The sequence below is a fragment of the Notamacropus eugenii genome, chromosome 3, assembly GCF_028372415.1.
Source record: "Notamacropus eugenii isolate mMacEug1 chromosome 3, mMacEug1.pri_v2, whole genome shotgun sequence".
NCBI classification, from domain to species: Eukaryota; Metazoa; Chordata; class Mammalia; order Diprotodontia; family Macropodidae; genus Notamacropus; species Notamacropus eugenii.
In genome coordinates, this window is record NC_092874.1 from 197688402 (window position 1) to 197710134 (window position 21733).

The 21733-nt window shown below is 38.0% G+C and overlaps 1 protein-coding gene across 2 annotated transcripts in view; it reads right to left on the bottom strand.

Moving 5' to 3' along the window:
- Positions 1 to 1409: 1409 nt before the first annotated feature.
- The window catches only part of EMP1 (epithelial membrane protein 1), a 30647-nt gene continuing 10323 nt past the window's right edge, over positions 1410 to 21733 (bottom strand). For both annotated transcript variants that reach the window (XM_072653892.1, XM_072653891.1), the window contains exons 2-5: positions 12704 to 12812; positions 5193 to 5289; positions 4942 to 5082; positions 1410 to 4172 (exon numbers count right to left, since the gene is read on the bottom strand). In XM_072653892.1, coding sequence (XP_072509993.1) covers positions 4009 to 4172; positions 4942 to 5082; positions 5193 to 5289; positions 12704 to 12781 — 480 coding nt within the window. In that variant the 5' untranslated portion in view covers positions 12782 to 12812 and the 3' untranslated portion in view covers positions 1410 to 4008. The remainder of the gene's footprint in view (positions 4173 to 4941; positions 5083 to 5192; positions 5290 to 12703; positions 12813 to 21733) is intronic.

The following is a 21733-nucleotide window of genomic DNA, read 5'->3' on the forward strand; positions in this document are numbered from 1 at the left end:
ATCATCCTGTATAATTTGGTTTATTTTTCTCCAAATCCATTTCCTAACACTGTCATTTATCGCCTCCCTTTCTACCCATTTATATAACTTTGTGGTCTTTTATGCAATTTATCCTTGGTGGAGCGGGGGAGAGGAGTTTACTGCTTGGAGAAACTATAAACCTAAAGATTTTACTATTTATCCTTTTTTAAAAAGCAAATGTGAAAATATTAAGAAAAACTGTAATCTCTCAGAAACTCTTGGGATTTCTCCTTTCTAAGTAATGCCTGATTATTTCAACCTTTTGTTTCCTGTGTATCTGAGAGAAGATAGGATGTTATATAGGGGAGAATACTGAAGAAAATAGACTATGGGTGAGGGGGTGCTCAATAGGAATATTCCAGGATATCATGAAGAGAAGAGTTCTTGACTTGAATGTCATGGAAGGATCAAGAAAGGGAGGGGAGGGCAGAGGATGGAAAGGGGAGACAGAGAGACAGAGACAGAGAGGGACAGAGAGCATGTCTGAATGACATAGGGCAGAGGTGTGCTGAAGTCAGTTCTAATCAACTAGGAGAGCCTATTGTTAAATCTGTGTGAGCTCAGAAATTGGCAACACTACAAATCTACATAGGGACTTGATTTATCCTTTTGCTTATTGTCTAGAATTAAGAAATTTATAAAGCACATGTCAGTAATTAGATTAAACTTAAAAGTGTGGATAAAGCAGGACAAAGCATGTCCTATTTTTTAGAGAACCCTTGGTTAAATATTTATCAGCATACCAATGGGGAAAGGTCTCCAAAGAGTATTGAGATAGAAGACTGTTTCATATGCATTGAAATCAGTCTCATCACGCTGGTTTTGTTGACATAAACATGACAGCAGCTTATTCTTTCCCTTCACTATTGGTCTATGGTATAAATGCCATCTTTCCTCAGTGGGAAAAATACCCCATCATTTTATACATGAGATGTTTTCCTGAAAAATTATGTATAAATCAAACTTGCAAATTAATTCATACTTGGAATGCACTAATGGAACTAGTTATTTCGAGGGAAGCTCATGGTGAGTCATTTGGGCAAGTAAAGAGCTGTTTTATTTGTGAAGTAGATAATCAATTCTAATGTGTCTGTTTAGGAGGTTTCTGTTTTTATATGAGATTTTTTAATAGCAAGAGACACCTGAACTTGATCCCATTCCATCATCTAAAAGTTATTGCACCTTCTAAAATTTCCTAATTGTTAACCAAAGAAAAGCTTACCCTCCAGAAGGATATTTTTTGAAGCAACAAGATGACATTAAGGCCCAAGGCTCTACCTTTCATTTCTCAACCAAGCACCAAGTAAATTGCAATCCTATAGCTGGGGTTCTATATTTCTATCGTTCATATTTTCCAACATTTTCAAAGAATGAAGAGACAAAGTTCATGCAGTGAAGGGAATCAGAATCTATTTTTTAACCTTAAAGTTATAAACATTTGTATCAAAATATTTACAATTACTGTATATGAAATATCTTAATCCATGAAAAAAAGCCAAGTACAGTACTAGGACATGCCTACCAATGTAATACAAATTACATGAGAAGGAAATGTCACACAAAAAGAGAAGAGGGGAATACGATGTTCACTCCAAGTCGTATTTTGACTTTTGTTAAGTGACACAAATATCTCCTTGGTTAACTCATGGCATAAGTGTTTTGGAAGTTATAGAAGCCTTTACTACTTGCCTAAACTTTTCTTGTCTGTTAAAACATTTATCAGCCCATAATTTTCCAAGCCAACCTGGCCACCACCCTAAGGTAATCTGGTGCCCTGCCCCCAGCATATACATAAAACTAGAATATACACCAGTACTGCTTAGTAATACTACTTTTACATAAATATCAGCAGTCGTGGCAGAACAATCCCACACAATTCAGGGGGAAAAAAAAGTACAGGAGATACTGGGAGAGAAGAAGTTAAGTTAGAAGAGAAAGATGTCTGAAATTCCTTCCCAAGACTGTTCCCTTCACATGGAGAGGGGAAAAGAAACCAAGGGTATGAGATGGCTTTAAATAGCTGCTCTGGCTGTCCCTTTAAGAACCCCACTTTCCCCTCTGCCTACTAAGGGGAGGAAAGCAGTGGCTAGTTGACCAGTAGGAACAGAATAACTCCATCCTGTATATTAATGCCCTTATGGCAATAGAGCAGTTCGGTTATGATCTGATCAGGTACCATAAGAGTCACTTTATAAAAAGAACTTAACTACCTATTAACCAAAGTTTTACTTGTCTTGGGGGAATGTTCTGCTTTCTGGTAGGAAGCAAGCAATCTGTTCTCATAACTGAGCTATTACATAATAATACTTTACAATTAGGTAATATCTTTCACCCAAGGTCCTTTCTGTTGCATTAATCTGACGAATTGAATTAATTGTCTTAATAATTAAGCCTTAATACCCGGTAAGGTAGAGTTTCTTAACCTCCCAAGAGGTATTTGGATTGTTTCTAGGGAATCTGTGAACTTGGATGGGAGTATTTTCACTAATCTCTTAATGAAATTTAGCTTTTCCTTCAATTATGAAACAAGCATTATTCTGAATAGGGTCCCAGAGCTTCACCACACTGTCAAAGGAATCCATGACACAAAATAGGATTAAAAAGCCCGACTCTAAGGTGAATCAGGTTGGTTATTGACTATCTGACAAACCTAGATTCTTTGAGCCCCAGTTTCCTATATAATAAGGCCAGATTAGATGATGTACAAATCCAGGAAGAGATCTAAGATCCTGGGCTCCAAATATGAGAAGCTAAGCCCCAGAGAAGTGAAGTGACATACTCCAATATCATATAAGGAATCTGGGCCAAAAAGGAGAAATAAAACCCCAACCTTGTCTGGATAATTAGACCACACTTCCTCTGTTGCTCCTAATGTGGGAATTATAAACAGTTGTGTTTACTGCCTTTCCATCATGCGAGTAGGAAAAATATCTGCTCATATGTAAGCAACTAAAAAATTGAGTTCAGCATCAAAAAATGATCCTAGAAGCACGGTTCAGGAGACTTGGCACTCTTTGGAAGACAATCCCTTGGTCCCATAGCTCACATGTTACATTCACTGTAGACTTTGTCTTTAATTAATGGCTTTACAAAAGCTCCTAGCCTCAGAGTCTAGGCAAGGGGCCCAGCAAACTTGAGTGGTGAGAGGCTTCCATGTGGGGTGAATGTGCGTTTTTGATCAGCTGCTCTGGGGGAAGGGGATGGATCGTTGGAGGATCTTTGAAGTCCCTCTTGAGTATGAAATCCTTTATTCTCTATAAAGTCCTAACCAGTCACACTGCTTGCTTTGTCCTCTCCCTTCAATCTCTGCCTCAATCAGCAAGCATTTGCTAACACTTCCAATGTGTCAGGTTTTGAACTAGGTGCTAACACACTTTCTCTAACTTACTTTTTCTGATTACTCAGGCTAATCATAACAGAGATTATCAGGTGGTTGCCAACAGCTTGCTTTAGGGGCACTTTGTAACAGAGGTTTCAATGTTTTGCTCTGAGTAGGAAGGGAGAGGTTGCTTCCAGATTTAGCACATTCAGCACAAAAATAACACCATGGTGATTGCCAGGAACTTGTACCGCTATTTTAACTTGGTGAAAAAGGTCTGAGCGCTTTCTAGATTCCTCAGGAGTGAGAACTTCACTGCTTCTCCATCATGCTAGGAAGTCAATGGCATGAGGTCTGGCAAGTCCAACAGACTTTAGAACAGCAGAACAACCCTGGTGACTTGTGGGAAGCTCTCTGGCCTGTGGTATCCAGGGAAGATCAGAGCAGCTTCTCCTCACAGCCTGCTTTCTCTTGAGGGTAGGGTGTGTGGTGCTAGTGATTTATCTCAGCAATGAGTCTAGTTCTTCCCCCTCCCATACCCACCCTATCCTCCCACCCCACCCTTAATATGATTCTTCTAGCAGAGCAGCTTCCACTTCCCTCCCAGTTTCAACAGCTTTCCCCTTCCAGTTCCCTCCCCCAAACCCCAAAGACACATTCCAGCAGCCTTATTTCTTTCTAAGGACAAGATAGAGGACACCAATAACGAAGCTAAAGCAGAAGCAGATCCAGGCCAGAATAAAGGAATATCCATGGTGATCAAAATGTACAAAAGTGTCCTTGGAATCATATTTATCAGTGTAGATGGAGACTCCAATCAGATTGCATAGCCCTGTAGGGAAGAGGGAGAGAAAGGAGAGGGAGTAGGGGAAGAGAGAGAGTGAGAGAGACCAATACTGAAGTCAGAAACACAGGCCTTGCTTTGAAGTTTTCGTCTTATCATACAAGGCAAGTCAACAAAGGAATTTTTGTGATTTTAAGTTCACACTTTCTTCACTGTTGCATAATAAATATTTAAAAGTGAAATTTAGGTCACTAACTCAGACTCCAGGTAGGACTACCATGGAGTTCTGCAAAGAAACGGAATTGTCTAGGTAGGACAGTAAACAATCCAAAGTCTAAAGTAACCCAAAGAACACCATTCCCACCCTAGCTCCCAGTGCTCCCCATCTCCACAGCATGTCAGGGCAGGACCTCATTGCACAGGAATGTGCAGCAACAGCTATTCAGTCTTCAGCCCCAACTGCATAAATTGGGTAATATTAATAGAATGACGATGGTGATGATATCTGCTTTACGCTGTGGCTACAACTTTCCCCTTTTTGCAACCCATGAGAGTACTACTCACTAATTAAGCATGGTAATAGGTTGCTTTTTCAGTTATTTCAGTTGCAACATGTAGCAACTGCTTAGTAGCAGCTTCTTATGAAGGACTGAGGCAGCTGCTAGTGCTTAGACTTTAGTTTAATGAAAGGTTCTCAAAAAGAGAAAATCAGAAAGGACCATTTCATGTAGCCAAATTCTCCTACTCGATTATTCATGCTTTCTTTACTGTAAACATTTATATTTTAAGGTAAAGAGGCTAGCTCTAGGATACTTACAGCAAACCAGCATGATGGCACCTGAGAGGAAGAATCGATTTCCCTTCTCCATGGTGAAGAGTTGGATTATGAAAACGATAAGAGAAATGACAGAGAAGATGATGGCCAGAATCATGAAGGCTTGCACAGATTTGAAGGCATCTGTCCAAATATTTGTAAACAGAGAGAAAAGATTAAACTTAGCTACCCCTCCCCCAAAAACGGTCGAATTCTTTCTCAAGCTCCAAAAAAAAAAAAATGACCAACCATACCCTCTCCCGCATATGATAGCGTTTCATCACAGTTCCCATTTACACATTGGCTCCAAAGACCAGCTGAGATAGTCCCATTCTTGGAAACAACCCAGACCTAAAACCAAAGAAAAAAATAAATAAAATCTGTGTTCAAGCATATATCTCTGACACCAAAATGCTGTCAGTGTTATGAATGCCTGTTGACATACTTAAGCTGGCCTCCTTGTCCTCAGTGTTTCAATTCTGATCTCTGTGACTCTATATTGAATCTCTAGGATAAACCAGCTCCAATTAGGTTCCCAGTGGGGCAGCTCCTATTACTCATAGAGGTTGTTGTTTGTCCTTCATTTTCAAAGAGGATCATGACATGAAGGAAGTGGTGCCATAGCATGAAAGTGAATTGGATTAAAGTGAGGGAGGGCTGTGCAAAGTCACCAGCCTCACCTTCTCCTTTGGACATCTGAGTCCAGTGGCAGGACACACATCAGGATGACTAGAGATGATCCCAGGTGCAGTCCCAGAAGACCTTGGTCTTTTTAAGCTAAAGTCTTTAACAGATCTCTGAGACTGAGGAAATACAGGTCCCTCCCTCCCTCCCTTCTTCCTTTCCTTCCTTCTTTCCTTCCTTTCTTCCTTCCTTCCTTCCTTTCCCTTCCCAAATCTTCAAAGATATCTTGGGGCATAGAGGCTAGATTTCTTTCTTAAGGACCACTCAAATCACTCTGGTTCTCACTGATTGGGCAACAACAGGTCCCAGGACAAGTCTTAATTGGATATAGTTTCAGCCTGGTTAGACTCAGAATGAATGTAAATAGGAATTGTTTCTGTTCTGGCTAGAAACCCTGAGGGTCTTGCCCTCCCAGCTTGATTTTTTTTTTTTTTTACTGCAATTAAACATGCCCTTTTTTGCCTCATTTTTACCTAGCCTTAATCGCTAAATGGCATTGCCTCAGTCAAACTGAGACCTATTAAAGACCTTATCTTAAAAAGGCCAAGTTCTTCCACAGTATCTGGGACTAGCTCCAGTCCTCCTGATCTGTATCTTGCCACTGAACCCAGATGGCTCCAGAGGAAAGAGTGAGCCTGGTGACTTTGCACAGCCATCCCTACTTAAATCCAACTCACTTGCATATCATGACATCACTTCCCTGCTGTCATAGCAAATGAAGGATAAACCTGAAATTAATTTACTCTTTACCTCTGGCCCTTGGAATTCTTATTTTCATGCAAGCCTCATCATTTTGGGTATCACCTCATACAAAATGCTCTTCCTATCATTGACCTCAGGTTTTGGTGATTTTTCTCTTCTTAAATTAAATTGAATTTACTTATCTGTGTTAATATTGTATCCTCCAGGTAGAAAATATGCATCTTGAGGATAGAGACCCAGTTTTTTGTTGGTTGGTTGGTTGGTTGATCTTTGTGTTCTCAGAAACTAGGACAATAACTAGCATGCAGTAGGAGCTTTATAAATGCTTACTGAGTTCAATAAATGACTTGAGTCTCCCTAAGTCTGCATATTTATTCCTAAAGGACTTGAACCTTATGAGGCCAGAAAGTGAACTACAAAGGAGGATCATAAAGACTGAGCTTGTATATTCCTGAAACAAGCAGAAAGGACCCTGAATGTAATTAGTTATTGAATCATAATGATTTGTTTTGGGAAGGGGAATGTTCAATTGAAATCATATCAACCCAAACCACAATGTCATCTTTCATTTTTCTCTTTCACCCTTTACTTTCTACCTCTATTCAGTTGCCACATGCTGTCAATTCCAGCTTTCACGGTGTTGCAGAGGACCTCATCCCCTTACTTTATTGAGAACATGAAGGTTATCCTTCTGTGAATTCTAGTCTACAATTCAAAATTGCTTTACCCTACCTTCCTCTTTCCTCATTTGTCTTAGTCTTTGATAAAGACGTAGCCCTTTTTGCCAAAACCAAACTCTGTACTTGTATTCTTTATTTCTTCTCCTGTTCTCTGGGAGATTGTCTCCTTGGTAATCTCTCTATATTTCACCTCTAGTCTCTCCCTATCTACTAGCTCCTTTTCTGCTCCCTGCAAATATGCCCATATCCACCAATCTTTAAAAAAAATTCGCTTGTCCCTGTCATTCCTTCAAACCATTGTTCTATACTTCTTTTGCCTTTCAAAGCCAAACTCTTAGAAGAGAAAAAAAAACCTCTATACTCTTGGCCCCTTTCCTGAATCCTTTGCAATATGGATTCTGTCTGGACCAGTCAACTGAAACTTTCAATGACTGACTTCTTACTTGCTAAATCTGATTGCCTTTTCCTCAGATCACATCCTTCTATATCCCATTACAGCTTTTGACACTGTTGATCAATCTGTTTTCTTGGATGCTCTCTCTTTCTTCAACTATTTCCCAGGTCTCCTCTTTTCCCATCTGCCTATGACTTCTCAGTATCGTTTGCTAACCATAGACTCTCTCACCTACCCAAGACTCCATGCTGGAAATACTTCTCTTCTTTTTCTATATCCTTCCACATGAGTCATCAGTTCTCATGGATGCAATTATAATCTTTATGTAGATGCTTCACAAATCTACTCAGTCAATCTTTTCATAGGCTGTCTATCGTGTCTGAAAATGTCCTACTCACCCCTCTCTCACAGAACCTTTACCTTCCTTTAAAGCTCAGTTTAGATGCCAACTCATATAGGAAACTTTCCTCTAGTCACCTAATTGCTAGTACTCTCCCCTTCCTTAATTATCTTATTATCTGTTTAGATGTTGTATTTCAAGCAGAATGTAATGTCCTTGACAGCAGGAACCGTTTTTCATTTCCGTTATTGTATCTAGCACAATGTCTTGTACAAAGGAGGTACTTAATAAATGTTTCAATATTTCACTAATCTGTAATTTTGTTGATGTGTGGGTACTCACTCCACCAACACAAATTTCAACTCAGCTGTAACTTAGTATATGGTTTTTGCAAGTTTCTATGCTTCTGAATCTACTACCTTGTGGCCAACCAAATGAGAAGTCTCTCTGAATGTAAGTGACCTGGCTTTTATGTATATTCGGCAACAGACAATCCCTGGCTTATACTCAAAGGGTTTCCAGCTTGGTAGAAGTGGTTAGAGGTTGCAGTCCACTGGCACAGCTTTCTAGAACCCAGGACCTATTCCACGCCAAAACAAAGCAGCAGAGAAGGATTTCAGAAAAAAAAGATTGAACTTTTGAACTGGATTACAGAAAGCTAGGCATATGCTAATTTGAATAGAACGGTGGACCTCTCGGAAGAGTTGCTAGTTCTTTAGTCAAATTTTAAAAAATAAACATTTTCTGACTTTGAGGTGGTACCTGTGGCACTTCAAGGTTAAACAATATGCTCTCATTACACATGAAAGGAATAGGGCTGAAGCTTAGAGCTCTGCAAGTTTTTGCCTATTGCTTACCTAATACCCTTCTGCTGGAAAAAAAAAGATGAGATTTTTTTTAAAAATTTTTTTCTTAGGAATAGCTAGATGGAGCAGTGGATAGAGCCCTGGCCCTGGAGTTAGGATGGACCTGAGTTCATATGATCTCAGATACTTACTAGCTGTGTGACCCTGGGCAAGTAGCCTAACCCTGATTACCTTCCCCCACCAAAATCTTTTCTTGTGAACTTAAAAATTGTCAAGAAAGATATGCAAAGAAGAATAAGATAGAGGTACATGATACATGTGGTACATGATACTTAACACAACTGCTCCCCATAAATCTTTTTTTTTAAGGTCCCCTTTACAAATAAAATTACAAGACAAATCAGTTTAGGACAAAAAGCACAAAGTACATATAGCTGGAGGTCATTTATTATACTAGCAATTTTTCACCTTGGAAAACATAGAAATATAAGTTTTGATCCTGTAGGGGACAAGAGAAATTAGAAGCTAGTCTTCCTTATTTCCTCATTCATTTGTATTTCATAGGATCATTTAGTTGTAGGTTTAGAACTGGAAGAGATCTCAAAGATCATTTATTCCTCTTTTATAGTTGAGGAAATTGGATCAGAGCTGTCAAATGACTTCAAATCCAGCACTCTTTACCCTGTATACTCATGGATAGCAACAAACCTTTCTTATTTTCTCATTAAGATCTATTTACATTTATAGTGTAACATAAGTCTGAGTCACATCATGTAGGTGTAGTCTCCAAAGATATTGTATGTGTAACATTTAAGTCATTTGGTTCTCATGTCCAAAGTTTTAACAATAATGATGATGATGACCATTGTGACTCCAATAACAGTAGCCCCAACAAAGATGCATGCTAAACAAACTGAATGTTTAAAATGGCCACCAGAGGTCAGGATATTCCAAGATGCAGAACTCACTATTTCCCAATCTTTCTAACTCCATGATAAAGGCAAATACTGTCCTGGAGATATCTTTTTTCCCCAGAAAATATTAAGACAAATATTTTCATATTCCTTTACATTGGTGAATATGTTAACAACTGCCAGTTGAATCTTGTCCAACACCAGTTTCATCATCACTATCCTGCTCAAAAAGTTTCAGTGGCATGAAATCTTAAAATGAGTGGACTGTATTGAGGTGACAGTGGGTAGACAAGTTTGAGTGTATCGTCCACAAAATCAAATCGCAGAATCTCGAAACTGAAAGGTATTTCAGAGACCATGAGGACAATACGTCAACAACCAGTTTAAGTACTTCATCGAGGGCTGCCCCCACTAGCCCACAAGGTTGCCCATTTTATCAGTTCTGATGTTAGAAAGTTCTTCTTTTACTTGAATTTTAATCTGAGTCTTTGCAACTTGTACCACTTGCTTTAAATCCTGCCCTCTGGGGCGCAACAGGATAAGTTTAACCTTTCTTCAATACAACAGCTTTTCAAATGCTTGAATGCTATTATCGTGCCCCCTCCCCTCAATCTTCCTTTTCCATTTTCATGTGTGTGTGTGTGTGTGTGTGTGTGTGTGTGTGTGTGTGTGTGTGTGTGTGTAAGGTTGTTATCCTTTTCTCCTTTTCTCCATTTTTTTCTCCAATGTCCTTCCTAGACTATTTTACCCTGAACTAAACACAACACACTACTCACTTTTCTCATTCTGTACGCTACACTCTCAATATAGAAGAAGATAACATTATCTTTTTTGGGGGGCTGTCATGCATAATCACACTATTGCTGCATCCTAAACTTACAATCCACTAAAATTTCCAATCTTTTTTACCTAAACCTTGTCTAATCTTATATCCATCATCAGGTTTTTATGAAATTAATTTGTGAGCACAAGTATAAAACTTTACCCTTTACCCTATTCAATTCAGGCCATGTTTCTAGCTTCCAGAAAAATTTTTTTTTGAATATTGACTCTCAAAATATTATAGCTGTCCTGCCTGAAAATTTAAGAAGCATGAAATGCTTCCTATGCCACACAGGACCAAGGGAAGATTCATGGAACACTTCCATTGGAGGGCATCCTCCAAATCAACACCTATTGATTAATGGCTAATTTAAGGGTCTTATGAGTCAAGTCTCTTTGAATCCATGTATTTATATCTTCACATAGACCACATCTCTACTCTTGTCTACACAGTATTTCCCAATCTACAACGCTCATCCTATCAGAAAAGGAAACGAGATTAATCTGGCATGAACTGTTATTGTTGAACTTTTAGAGATGATGATAATTTTTGTTTTCCTTTATAAATGTTCATAAACTATTCCTTTAATAGTGCACTTGATTTTTGCCAAGAATCAAAGTCAAGTTCGTTGGTCTATAATTTGCAGAACCAAACATCTTAGCGTCATATTCAAGCTCCTTCATTATCTGGCCTCAACCTATTTTTTTTAAATCTTATCCCTTCCAGTCCTGCTTCATCATAGCAGCAACTCAGCACACCCAAACTGGTCTACTCACCCTCACCTGAATGCAGTATGCTTATGTTAAACTTTGCATTCCTTCTCTTCTGTTTGCCACACCCTCTCTTCTCTGCCTGTCAAAATCCTACACATTCTTCAAGATCTAGTTCTCTTACTGTGAAATCCCACTTCTATGAAATGTTTTCATATATTATGGCAACTTTTGATGGAGAGAGCCATGGAGGAAGTTACCTACTATATGCCACTAGGGCTGGTTCTGCAGAATAGTTACTTAATTCAACATAATGCCTCTTTAGTTTTTCCTCCTCCCTAATTAATGCTCATCTGAGTTCTAACCAGAAGCAGAAAAGTATTCCTGATATAGTATAAAAACATGTGTGGGACTTCAAGCAAATCATTTCACCTCTATGGGCCTTAGTTTTTTATTTGTAAAATTGGAGGGAACAGCGGGGAGAGGAAGAGTGTTCCATTTCCTTGCCTTTACCAGGATGCTCTGCATAGACATCCAGCTTTAAATCTATGGTTGTATGATCTTTTCTCCTTTTTCCCCACTAAGCAACATAGAAGGGAATGTAAAGTGTTTATTGGGTAGAAAAGTAGCAGACTGTCCATTTCATAAGGTATATTGTACGAATTTGGCAACTGTCTCCAAATTAATGAAAGAGAGAAATGTTAGGTGCATTCAAATTAACAAAGAGAAAACACATACTTTTACAAAACCATGAAATTCTCAAAAACATTTCTTAAAGGCAGAAACTCTTTGTCCAGGTTTACACACTTTTGGAAAATTAGCAAGAATTAAGTAAAATCTGTCACTTGATGAATTCAGAAATCATTCTAGTCACACGTGGATTTGATTTTCCATTTTTTCTTTGTTTCATACTTCCATATTAGCTTATCTCCTTTTATGACCTGTGACAAATTCACAAGAAAGCATAATATTTACACATTCTCAAAGGCTCTTGAGTCCCTGAAAGTGCTTCCCCATGATGGCCAATAAAATGTGTATACTATTGACATGTTGGAGTTTAAGAGTTTGAGGGTTTTCTCTGCATCGCATACACTTCCCCACTGTATCTCCCTCAAATTCTCCCAGAAAAACATTCTTTCTAATAAATAATTTAAAAAGAGGAAGAAAATTCAGTAAAACTAATCAACTAGTTAAGAAGACTAAGATATGCAAATGTTTTAAAGTTGTTTGATTATTAATGTTGTGTGAACAGTTTGGGCCTTGGGCTATGTGACTGTATGGTTTTCTTTGTCCTTTTTTTAGCCTAAATAAATACCACAAATTTTGAACAATCAGTGAAGAGGGCATTTATAAGTCAGGGAAAACAATGGCTTAGTACTGCTCCATTTCAGTGTGACAATTTATATATTTTTTAAACTGTATTGTCTTTAAGAAGAATATTTATGTCCATGTAATTCAGGTTTTAGGGTATAAATACCAAGGTAGCCAACTACCAGAAATTTCACCTAGAAAATCCATAGCATTTGAAGAGTATGAAAGGGTTTGAAAGGTTGTGAAATGAACTGAATTTCTGCTGTTTTCCAACTTGGCTCAGTAATCTTTAATGAAAGACATCTTTCCCAGTTTTAGGCTTCTGGTCTTTAGATTATGATTTTCCAGTGAACCCACAAAGTGCTATAGAATAAAAGCCTAAGCAGGAGAGCATTACTCACATTGGCAATGGTCGAGACAAACAACATGATGACTGTGGCAATGTGGACCACAAAGATCCCAGCCAGTAGTACCAACATCTTGTCTGAGTGGATGTCAACGAAGAGAACGCTAAAATGGGAGCATATACACAAAAAAAGTCACTGTAAGATCTAAGAATATGATTTCAACATATGTTATACACATGGAATTCCAAAACAGAAAGGGTAAACATTTCTTCTTTGTAGGTGACATAAGTGGATTAAACAATAAATTTGGAGAATTGAGTTCAAATCCTATCTTAAATACTTAGTAATTATATGACCCTAGATCAGTTGCTTTCTTTCACCTCACAACCTCAGTTTTCTCATCTGACATAAGAAGGCATTAAGTTATTATCTGAGAGTGAGAAGGCATTTACCCAACATGGTTGTTTTGAGAATCAGACAAGATAAATATAGATATATACTTTGCAAACCTTAAAGCACTATGCATTTGTGTGTATATATGTGGTGTTTATTATTTTTTTAATAAAACCTTGAGAAAACCACTATTTTACATCTCCAGTAACCTAATTATTTAACTTGTTGTATATTGAATGTCTATCTGGATCATAATGTAATGGATAGAGAAAAGTGAGCCTCCAAATCAGGAAGATTTGACTGACATTGACATATGCTAAAGGCATAACTAAGGTAACCCTTGGAAACCCAGAAACCTAAATATCCCAGGCATTTAGACTAATAATTCTAGAACAGTTGACAATCTGCATCAATAAAAGGAATTCTACATTACAAGTTCCCTACATCAATGAGATTACAGTTATGGAAATATATGTGTGTGTGCATATATATATGTGCACACACACATATAGACATTTATGTGTATGTATATGCCTACATGTATGTGTATACACATATGTACACATGGACATACATAAATAATTGTTTTCTTAGGTATCTGTTATATATACATATATTTAATTTATTAAGCATCTACTATATTTTGAAAGGGGGAGGGAGAAAAAGGGCAGAAAATTTTATGTTGATAAAGATTATTTATGCTTTGTTTATATGTGAAGAGATGGAAAAAACATTTTAAAAAAAATTTTCAAAAGTACTTTGGATATCTCTAGGCCCACATGCAATAAGTTCCATTTTCCATGGAGATCCAGTCTCGTTTCTTCTGGTGTCCCAATGTCAGAGCTGTAAGGAGCCTCCTCACAGAATGCCCCAGTTCAACCTGTTAAGGTTGTGCAGATGAGGACTTAGGAACTTAAGTGGTTTGCCCCAGGTCATGTAGGAAGGAAGAATTCAAGATGAGGACTGTGCCTTCTTTCCAACATTGCATATGTTAGTTGGACATAAATGAAGCAAAGATATTTGCTTCTTCTATAGCATGCTCAAGGCCAGGCTTCAGGGCTAGGTAATAATAATTAATAATAATGTAGCTTTAGTAATTGTTGTTATGTAAACATATAGGACTTACTATGTGCTGGGCACTGTGCTAAGTGCTTTAGGTGGCCTGTAAATATTATTCTTCAGCAAAATACGAGAGTCAAGAAGATATGTCCTCTTCTATTTTTCTACTACTCCAGTCTTTAATAATTCTAACTCTACATTGGCAACTCAATGGTTTGATCATATATTTATCAATCTGCTTTCTTCTAGCATCATTTGCTCCTGCTTTCAGGTTGTGAAGGTCTCAGCTCAATGACAGTTGCTGATTTGGGTACAGAGGACTATGTTTGAGCAAAGAATCCTGGCTCATCAGGACTTGTACTGGAGATTTTTGCTAGTATTTATAGACATAGGTGACAATAGTATACAAACTTTGAAACTGTGAATGCCTTTTGAAAAGGATAAACTCCAATCCAGAAAACAAAAGTCAATATAGAGAACAGGAAGATGGAGAAGTCACAGAAGAAGAAAGAAGAAAGGAAAAACTGGCCCAGCAAACTTGCATAGAGAGACGAAAGTCTATCTGTCAATGGGAGAATAGGTAGTGAGAACAAATCAAAGGCAAAGGCAATAAGTAAATTCTGCATTGACTTAAAATGGAAGTAGGCAAGGGAATCTGTTCTGGTAATTGCCTGCTGCCAATGAGATGTTTTGTCCTACCCAAAGGGGTTAAAGTATCATACACATTTGTATGTAGAGGGAGTGATATATGGCTTCATAGCCTGAATAGGGTATATGTGCAAATGCCATCAAAAAGGTAAGAGACCACGGAATGCACTTGTTCCCCTTTTTTCCTATTCTGCCTCATTTGACTGAAGCTCTGAGAGTGCCTTAGACATTTTCACTTAGTACAAGGTTTTATTGGATTAGAGGGCTATAAAATTCTAATCCTTTTAAGGTACACTGCTTTATTCTCCAAACCTTCAGAATAGAACTGATAAGGGGTACCTATACTATTACTGTTCAGGGATGGCATGCAGTGACTAGATTTCACATTCTCACCATCTCTCACCATCACCAGACCAGAGTGGTAGCATTCTCCACAATGTCAAATTATTTCCTAGGACTTTGTCCAATTGGATTATGAATGATACAAGCTAGTTGACAATGCTTCTTCCAAGGGAGAAAGAATTTGGTGGCTCCCAGACCCATCATTAGCAAATCTTTCCTTATTTTCAGCTTAATTTTTTCCTTTACTCAGCTCCCTTCCATTACTCTAAGGTTTTCTTCTATGGTGTAAAGTTCTTTAAACAATTATATTTAAATTTCCATTTGAAATAAGGTAACTGATACCTATCACTGACTTCTCATTTAGCCCTTGAACCAGTTATTCAACTACCAATTTCCTCCATGAGTAAAATTAGAATAATAACAAGGCACATCTTAGTTCCCAAAACTTTGGTGAGTATAAAGGAAACTGTGTGTAGTAAAGCACTTTGGTCCTCTTGGAAATTGGCTTTCTGCCCAGTGTTCCCCCTCATGTCAGGGACAGAAGGCAGGGAAAAAGCAACATGACCTCTGGGATGGGAAAGAAAATCCTGACTTCAGCGCAATCTGGGGTCCTGCCCTGCAAGCACAGGCCAAATTTACAAAATTATACAAAGATATGGTTGATTACACAGAAGATGCAATCCAAGGGATGATTGATTTTTAATTACTTCTTTTACTTAATCCTCCTAAATCCCTTTAAGGATTTTTTTTCCCTCCTCTTCCTTCATTTAAAAATACTTTCCCTCTAAATGTTGGAAAGTCTTTCTAAAGGCTTATTCTATTCAAATGTGAATAGACTATTCCAAGTACAGCCAAGTATAAATTTCTTCTTATAGACAGGCTATTCAGAGTACAGTATCCCTTTCTTTCTCCTTTAATTGCCTTTTCTACACTTTAAAGTCATATCTGATTTACTTTTCCCCTTCTCTCAGTTTTTGAGAACTAAAGTTTCCAAAGCTTCTCCCTCCCCACTGACTATCCTAATCCATGGTATCTTTAGGGTATGAAAATTCTCAGCTTCCTACATCATTTTTGATCAAAAGCACATCCACTCCCCACCCTCCCCACCCCCTTTCATTTTTTCATTCCAGTTGGTTGGAGTAGTGAAAAAACAAGCAACTTCCTTTCATCTCAGATTTCTGTGATGGTGCACTGTCTTTCCTTAGAATAGCCCACTCTTAGTTTAACAGATGCGTTTGGTTTTTGGTTTTTTGGCTGATACATACAGACAGAAGTGGGTAGGGATCACTTGGCTAGAGAAGTGACCTGAGTTACCTACAACTTTTTTTTTTTTTTTGCCATCTTTTCTCCTCCATCTAATTGTGGGTAAAATTAAAGTGTACCCGGCTGTTTTTTGTTATTGTGTTTGTTGCTTTTATTAGAGTATATATGGAGGTGGTCATTATTTTTAATGATCTGTGTCTCTGCCCTAGCCCATTACTAGTCACCTAGTCTACTAAAACACACACAGACACACATACACACGCACGGCAAGGACCACAGCATGTGTGTTGTGGTATGACAGAAAGAGGAAAGAAACCTGCATTTAGAGGACCACTAGCTGAAAAGGAAGACAGCAATTCAGAGCTAATAACTGAAACAGAGTAGAAATTGATGGTGACAACTCCAGCCTCAGGAATTAAAGCCCAATATTTGCTCATCGGCTTTGGGGACAGACTCATTTCCAGCGCAGGCAACTGCTGCTAATCATCATGACATTTTGAAGACAATAACTTTTTTTGTGTGTGTATTAGAATGTGATCGTTGTAGCTATTGGCGATAAACATGATTATAACTATAAATTAGGCTTATATTATGACTTGTCACATAAGAGTTTGCTTCCCCCTACTACCACCACCACCACCGTTTTTTGTCTTTACTCTAGAAATTGCAAGTGTCTCTTCAGTTGCTATTGAAATGTACCAACTCTTGACAAAGCATGATAACTGAAAACAAGTAAGTGGAGGAGAATAGTGATAACAGTGTGTTTTGATTCTCCTGGTTCTATTGCTAAACTTATGGCCTAAGGTAAATCATTTACCTTCTCTAACCCCATTACTTTATCTACAAAAATAGAGAGTTCAGACTAGGTGAATTCCAAGTCCCCTTCCACTTGTATTGTGAACCTAGGAGACAGATGAAAAAAACAGACATAGAGAAAAATAGAAAGACAAACAACCATGTGTTATCATTCTATATCTCAATGAGGAAACAATTTGTTGCTCTATTCTAATGGATTTATTCTTAATCCAGGATATTTATTTGACTAGAACACTCAGTAATCATTCCAGGTATCACCAGTTGTTACTTTCAGTTCTGGCTCTATGTGAGAGTCTGGGTGTGGACAGAAGAAAAATCCTTCACCTCCATCTGCCTGTAAACTTCATAGACCATGGTTTATAGTTAGAAGGAACTTTAGAGTGTATCTAATCTAATGTCCTCATTTTATAGTTAAAGAAATATATATTTTATATTTGAAGAAACTAAAGCCAAATGAAATCAAGTGATTTACTTACAGTAGCACAGAAATAGCAAAGTCAGGATCTGAAAACAGGTCCTCTCAACCCAAATTCAGTCTCTCTTTTTTTTTTATTACACCGCACTGCTTTTTACTTGGAAAGACTTCCCTCCAAAAAAGAATTGAAACATTGTCAGACTGTCTCTTTGCCTTGATGTCCTCAGTTCACAAGTCAGTCAAAAACTATTACTGAACTGAATGGGTTAACTGTTTTGAGATGGGGTAAATTCATCATTGCTGTAAAGACTGGTCCTCCTTTCCTCTTTTCTTATGAAAATCTCTTTGGACATAGATGTCCTAAAATCTTTAATAGAAAATTAATAATCACATTACATTTAAAAAACTTGTATATGATTTCTAAATTGAGGATCTGAGGATCACTTTCCAAAACACTGTGGAATGTAAACTTCTTAAAATCTGGGATTATTTCTTATTCTTTTGTCATGTCTTTGCACCTCCAGAAGCCAGAATAGTGCCTGGGGACCTAACAGGGCTTTAAAATGCTTAGTGAATTGAATTGAATTTATTGAATAATGGTGGGAATAGTAGGGAAAGCAGGTAGAAGAATTATTTGTAGGTGGTTTAAGAGATAATTAGGAGCCCTGGGATAGAGTGGAGCAATGAGAAAAGTGGCTTCCAAAGTCAAAGAAATTTAAAAAAAAAAATGTGGCCTGAGTGGCCAAAGCCCTGAGGGGAGAAATGGTCAGAAATTGGCAGAGGGGAGGAGAAGGGAGAAGATGGAATGACTATGTGACATCACAGGGATATTCCAATTTAGCTGTAATTTCCATGATTCATGTGAAAGTGGGTGAGAATCTCTAAGATGAAAGGCGAGGGTGGAGAAACTGGAATTTTCCCTGTACAAGATGGCACAAGATTGCTTCACAGTCCTTTTTCACAGAACATCTTTCAGACAAGCATCCTGGATCTGGTTACACCATAAAACATTAGGCCATTTTCCCAGTGACCCAGAAAATACAGACTTTTCTGAGGGAAAGGAAAGACAGGAATGGAGACTATTCGGCCACCAAGATCTGCCTCAAATCTATTCCTAATCCAGAGGCATTTATCAGGACGATATTAATCCCTAGAACTCACACCCCCATAGAGCTCCACCCTTTCCCTGGGGCTTGTTACTTCAAGAATTTGCCTATTTAATTAGGAACCATGGTAGACTAACCTGAGGATTCTCTCAAGAATCTATTCTCTAAAGAAAACAGGGTTAAAAAAAAATGGACATTTACCAAAGTATTCTCCCACTTGGACTATTCTAAAAACCACTTCTTCTATCTCTAATCCATTCTCTGTCCAGTTGCCAAAATAATCTGCTTGGGTACAGGTCTGCCCACGTCACTCCCCTACTCAAAAACTTTTAGTGGTCCCCTATTGTCCATTAACTAAGCCTTCAGGGGCTCTGCACAAACTGACTCCTACCTACTCCACATTACTCTGTGTTCCATCCAAATTAGACTAATGGTCATTACCATACCCAACATTCCAATTCCTGCTACAGTATTCACACAAACTACCTACTGTCCATTCTTGGAATGCACTCTCTCATCATCTTGCTCTTTCAGAAACTTTTTCTTCCTCCACACTTGGCTCAGGTGTCATCTCTTCTAAGAGCCTCTCTTCCTCTGCCCTGCACTGCCCCACCTCCTCCAGTTGCTAAAACTCCATATTTACTTATCTATGTTTACTTACCCGGGTACTTATAGTTTTACCCTAGAGGAATATCATCTATTTGAGGGCAAAGATTGTTTTGTTTTATCTTTGTACACACTTAAACGTTAGCACTTAAATGGGTCCCGATGTGAATCCTTTGCGTTCTCACAGTGCTGTAAGCACAATTTAATTGCATAGTGAAGAAAGAGCAAAAAGGGAACTAGGAAAGGAAAGATAAAGGAATGATCAAGAGCTTGGTCAAAACCCCAAGCAAATTTTCTTTGGATTTTACAGACTCACTGAGGTCAGGGACTGTGAATTTCCCTGTATGCAAAATAATAGAATATTAGGACTTCACCTTAGAAATCATCTAAGATGATTTCCAAATAAGAAAACCCAGGCCTCAAAAGGGGAGGCATCTTGCCTAGTGTTAGCTGTCCCTCTTTGTATCACAGTAGCCTAACGAATCGTGCTCCAGACTTAAGAGGCAAGAGAGTGCCTTATGGGGCGTGTTGGTAAATGTGTAACAACTGGCTCTCCAAAAAAATTGTGCCAGGCACACTTTTAAGTTTAATCAGCACCATTAACTTTTCTTCCATCTTTTTCTCAGGTCTAGACAATCAACAAAACAACCAAGCAAGCTTTGGCAATTGACAAGGTGCGTGCGGATGCTCACAATGAAATTGAACAATTAGCTCCCAAGAGCTAGTACAGATTGGCTCCAGCAAATCACAGCCTTAGTTCTAATGTTTCCTGAAACATTTATTAGTTGTGTGAACATCGGCATATCATTTAAGGTCTGATAGTTTCAGTTTTCTCATTTGTAAAATGGGGATAATCCATGTAATATCTACCTCACAAGGTTATTGTGACAAAAATGCTTTGTGTTATCATAGTATCTATCATATATATCTAATGATTTGTAGTATAATAAAGGAGAAAAGGCAGTATTTTATGTTGAATATAATTTCTGTCCCAAATGTTTTATAAGAAGGTGGAAATCTGAAAAATCCCTCAACAATTTGGTAACCCCTCCAATCTAACTGATGAGATTATAAAGCATAGACCTTTGTAGGGGGCAGTCGAGTAGCACAATGGATACAGCACTGAGCCCAAAGTCAGGGGTCTAAATCTGATCTCAGAAACAGTCTAGCTGTGTGACCCTGGACAAGTCACTTAACCTCTGTTTGCCTCAGTTGTCTCAACTTTAAAATGAGGACAATAATAATTATATCTGCCTTTCAGGGTTGTTGAGAGGATCAAATGAAAAAACCATACAGTGCTTAGCACAGCAGCTGCCACATAATAAGCACTATATAAATGTTAGTTATAATAATAATTATTGTTATTACCTGGCTCCATGTGGAAAAAACTGTGCATTTCACTGTCCCATAAATGATGCTGTTCCAACATGATTGACACCTGAGAGTCAATGCAGATGGACTCCAATTACTCAGGAGCTCTCCTGATCACCAGGATTTAGAATAAATTAAAATAACTTAAATGCATTAAGAGGATCCTGAAGCCTTCATGGGAAATATTAAAAGAAATCCAAAAGGTAGAGTTTGTCCTTAGTTTCCATAGATGGTCTTTGGGGCATCACCTTTCTTTAATTTGTTTTTTAAAAAACAAACCATATTCAAGTACTCTGTTTGGGCCCTTCATTGATCATTCATCTTGTTTGTAACTCCTCTCTGTAAATCTCTATATGGATTCATTTGTTTGGGGGAACTTAACTCTGGTAGGTATATGCTAACTTGTTTTCATTACAAAGCAATGTGTGTGTGTACAGAGTCAGTGTATACATATAATAAACATACATATAAATGATATATGGAAAATATTGAATTCTAAGTATCAATTGATTTATCATTCTATCCATCCTACTACACATTCCACTTTACAATATGTATAACTATGGAAGATATAAACTTTTAACACCATTAAAGACTATTCTATCAGATCCCTCACAACCATCTTCCATATTCTCAACTAAATGATACTATAATCCTATATAATCTCAGGATTAATTAGCATTGTTCTTCCTTCTTTCATCTCCCTGCAATGACATTACTTCTCACAGATCACTCCAACCCTCCCCTGCCCTGATGAAAAACTTGATACTTTCTCCAAAGGACAAGAAAAGAGGAAAAACAGAGGAATTTCTTCATGTCATCGGCTACCTCATCACTACCCTCAACTGCCACCAGTTTTCTCTACACTATCTGGCTTATATGTAGTGGAAAGCGAACTGGATTTTAAGCAGAAGAGCTGAGTTTGCTCTGCCATCCAAAAACCAATTGACTTTGTACATATCCCTGAGACTACAATCTCATCTCTCAAATGAGGGGCTTGAATATAGATCTCAGAAGTCCTTTTCAGCCCAACCAGTTAGTGATTGACACCATCTAACTATAAGA